We start from the raw sequence: 4,225 nt of genomic DNA, 5'->3' as shown, positions 1-4,225 counted from the left end.
CACCAGCCACTCCTCGGAAGGAAGGTTGGGCAATCTACTTCTGTAGTGATACTGCTTCAGAAACCCAAGGAGGGGTTGCTATGAGTTGGATCCAACTCCATGGCAGTGGTTTTTTTTTTTTTTTTTTTTTTATATATGTGATGTAGGCGCTCTAGTGGCATAGTGCCTAAGGTATTTGACAGCTAACCAGAAGGCTGGTGGTTCAAACCCACCAGCCACTCCTCGGAAGGAAGGCTGGGCAATCTACTTCCGTAGAGATACCACCTCAGAAACCCAAGGAGGAGCCGCTATGAGTTGACTCCACTCGACAGCAGAGAGTTTGGTTTATACGTGATATACTATACTCAATGCCTATTTATAGTCTCTCATTTAAATCTTTCAACAATGATATAAGTTACTTCACTCAGAGACAGAAAGTGGCAGGGCTAGGATTCTAACTCAAATATGTCAGAGTCTCAAATTTGTGGCCTTAAGCACTTCACTATACTTAGGGTCTTGGATCCTGATAGAGACTGTTCCAGCTTATGCTAAGGTGCACCAAGAAACTGAAAAGTATGCAGTGTTGGGAACTTCAGGTACCAAGGCCAAAACTTCCTGTCAAACATAGAGACACAGATGGATCTCATGACTGAATGAGTTCAGGTACCCACTGTGAATGAATCAAATTTTGGTTATGAGGCTCTTTGGCCATGAGGACACTACAGTTTCTTGTTGACATTTTCACTGGGAATCAGGACTTGGTTTTGATGTCAACCCATGAAATTAGAAGATGCATATAATCTGGTCACAGAAGTTTAAGACTAACTCACAAGTGTATTTCAAACACACACACACAAATACACACACACACACTCTTCCTACATCCTGACTTCTCCTCAAAATTCTATTTTGCTCTTTTTCTAAATATCCCCTTCAATTTCTTGAAGCTCTTAAATAATAAAGAGGACAGTCCAAACAACAAATCTTACCAAAGGGAACATGTATAGTTTTGATTGCACTCAAGTCAGAGCTCAGACCATCATTTTCTTGTTACTTTTGGACAATCCCATTTTCATCCGAAGCATCTGTACACTCGACTTGCCAGGTCAATTGGTAATTTCAAGGAGGTTTTGAGGGGTTTTTCAGAAGAGCTGAAGGATCAGCTCTCTTGAAAAGTGGATAAATACAACCATGTATTTATGTTCAAGTTAGGACAGTTTGCAAAAGTACTTCATGGCTCATATATAGGAGTCTTTACGAACTTCCATTAATATATCTTGGTATATGAAGCCAGATTTTCAAATACACAATTTCAAACTTTATCATGAGTTAAAGTTCTTTTATTGTTTTATGAGTCAAAATCCTTAAAAAAAACCCAAAAAGACTTTTTCTGTTTTTCTAAACTGGAAAAGAATGAATATGGAAATTGGAAAGTTACATGAACATGGACATCTGAAAATACAAATTGAGGTAAGAAGCAAAGATTTTGGGGAGCCCTAAGCCAATAAAGTGATCAGCACAGAGACATCTGTTGAGATGGAGGCCACCGGAGGTAACCACAAGCTAACTCTAATGCAATCAGGAACTTAGGCCAGGTTTTTTTTTTTTTTAATGAGGTGACAACCTCCTAACACCATAATCTCTCCTTTCAGGATGATGACACAAAGACTTAAGGAGTAAAAGAAAACAACTTAAAGTCTCTCTCTTGAGTATGAGTGCTTATTTGGGTTAGGGGTAAGCATGGAGATCCCATTATCTATTGGCACAACTGGAGAAAGAACTGTGCAGTCTCATGCACGTGTACTTGCATGTGCACATATACACACACACTTCTAAGCAAGTAGTTATATAACTATAGCAATGTCTGTTTCTACTCAGATTCCAAAATATAATTAAAGCCAAAACTAACAACCCTTCTACTAATTAGAGAAATAAAAATGTCTTCTTCCCTAGTGTCCCAACACAACATGAAACTAAAATTAACTGCTTTCCTTTGAACCCGCTTTTTTTTTTTAATGCTTAAAAGAAGATATGGGGATAGAGAAGCCTTAGAGTAATTGGAGAAAACACATGGACACTATACATTGGAATAAATGGAAACTGAGTATGCAGTTATGACAGAGATTTTGTTTTGTTTTGTTTTATCCTTGTTGAAACACTTAATACGGTCTAATAAAAATCTGGTTACCTTTACATTTCTTCTCTTCTGTTTGGAAGGTCTGGGCACTTGAGACACTTTGATCATTCACATCATTGTGGTCCAGATGGAATATTGAGCTAGTCCAAGTGGTCTGGATGAGGTGTGGAGACGACTGTTCATTTTTCAGTGTGCTACGTCTCTCTGAATGGCTCTTCCTGTGTAGGCAGGCTTCAGACATTCCTCCTAGCTTCCAGTCGTGTTCTCGGTCTGGACAAGGCTTGGGTTTGTCCCAGGCTGAAAGGCCATTTTCTGGAGGGTTGAAAAACATGAGATGACGAGCTGTTGGCATTGTCAAGATTTTGTTGAGATGCAGAGTTTTGGAAGGCAAGTTGTTTCTCATTTCTTTCGGGCTGACAGTATTCACATGCACCTCCACTTGACGGCAGTGATAAGATGCAGAATTTGTCAGCCTTGGGCATTTAGCCACAGTTGGATTGCTTGTCAGAGTAATCAACACATTCCCCCCTTATTTTTAGTGCCTAGAAAGATGGCAGTTCCTCCATGGGAAGGCTGTACTTCCACCAGTCCCACTTCCGCAAGAATGGCCTGAGAGCAAGTTTATGCCAATTTATGTGACTGCTTAGGTGACCATTTGAGGTCTCAAGGGTCAGTGCTGGCCATGAGCAGTTTTCAGATGCTTAGGACATAAAATATCTAAGAGCCAGCCTTGTTTGACTTGGGTTTTATCACAGGCTGACCTGAGGGGCACCCAGCTACTTAAGTGAGACATGCTCACATGGCCACATGGAGAGTGATAACTGTTCTCCTCATTACTGCTTTCTACTTCTGACAGCCCAAGGGAAAAGATTGGCTCTAACAAATAGAAACTTTGTAAATGGTTTTGTAAATGTAGTCCCAAATTGACAATGAGATCAGATGAAGAAATCCACACAGCTCTTCAGTTGGCAAGGGGGGCGGAAAATTAAGAGCCTTAATAGGAGCTCTGTTGATGTAGTGCCTAAGGCATTTGACTGCTAACCAGAAGGCTGGCAGTTCAAACCCACCAGCCACTCCTCAGAAGGAAGATCAGGCAATCTACTTCCATAGAGATACTGCCTCAAAAACCCAAGGAAGAGTCGTTATGAGTTGGAACCGACTCAATGGCAGTGAGTTTGGTTTGGTTAATGATAGAATTATAAGCCCAAGATCTCTTTGGTTGGGGTATCAGGCAATTGATTATTTACATTTATTGTATTGCTTTTTTATGTAATTTATAGATACATGAGGGTCTGACTTTTAGAAAATGGGGAAAAAATGGAATAGCATAATGAAAACTTTCTCACACTACTCTTCCCTGGTCGTAAATTTTACCTCTTTGAATGTCCTTACTATACATGAATATAAATAGAGTGAAAGTGTGTGAGCTAAAACGCATATATATTTGTTGTTGTGTGCCGTCGAGTCAATTCCAATGCATAGCAACTCTATGGGACAGAGTAGAACTGCCCATAGGGTTTCCTAGTTGTAATTTTCGTGGGAGCAGCTTGCCAGGTCTTTCCTTCCATGGAGTTGCCAGTGGGTTTGGACCCACTTTCAGTTAGTAACAGAGAGTTTACCCATTGTGCCATCAAGGTTCCTTAATACATAAAATATATGCATACATATATGTATACTTATATAAATACATGTATATACTTGAATGCATTTTACACATATTAAAAAAAAAAATCTATCTGGTCATGCATATTTCCAGAAATTCCTGGAAAAAATAAAACATAAAATACAGTCCTGACTTTTAAAATGATCATATACAGTAAATGAATGACTAATTTATATGGGGATTTTCTTTTATGTGGAAATTACCAAAGGGCCATGGATGTCCATAACTCTACTGCTTAGAGAAGGAGCTCTGGTGGTGCAGTGCTGAAAGCATTTAGCTGCTAACCAAAAGGTCAGCAGTTAGAACCCTCCAGCTGCTCCACAGGAGAAAGATTTGCAGCCTTGGAAACTCTACAGGACCCTTCTACTCTGTCCAAAAAGGTTGTTGTGAGTTGGAATCAACTGGATGGCAAGTGGGTTAGTGGGTGGGTGCTTAGAGAGTCAAAT

At 39.8% G+C, this 4,225-nt stretch overlaps 1 protein-coding gene across 1 annotated transcript in view; it reads right to left on the bottom strand.

The window, feature by feature from the left end:
- THRB (thyroid hormone receptor beta) overlaps nt 1-2,468 on the bottom strand; it is a 99,378-nt gene extending 96,910 nt beyond the window's left edge. Inside the window, exon 1 of the mRNA XM_007936437.2 lies at nt 2,168-2,468. Within this exon, the coding sequence (XP_007934628.2) occupies nt 2,168-2,468 (301 nt within the window). The remainder of the gene's footprint in view (nt 1-2,167) is intronic.
- Between the last annotated feature and the right edge of the window lie 1,757 nt (nt 2,469-4,225).

Source organism: Orycteropus afer, unplaced genomic scaffold (genome assembly GCF_000298275.1).
Source record: "Orycteropus afer afer isolate SDZICR_OR568_19922 unplaced genomic scaffold, OryAfe1.0 scaffold00003, whole genome shotgun sequence".
In the NCBI taxonomy this organism is placed as follows: Eukaryota; Metazoa; Chordata; class Mammalia; order Tubulidentata; family Orycteropodidae; genus Orycteropus; species Orycteropus afer.
Note: the sequence above shows the minus strand (reverse complement) of the source record. Positions and strands in the feature narration are given on the sequence as shown.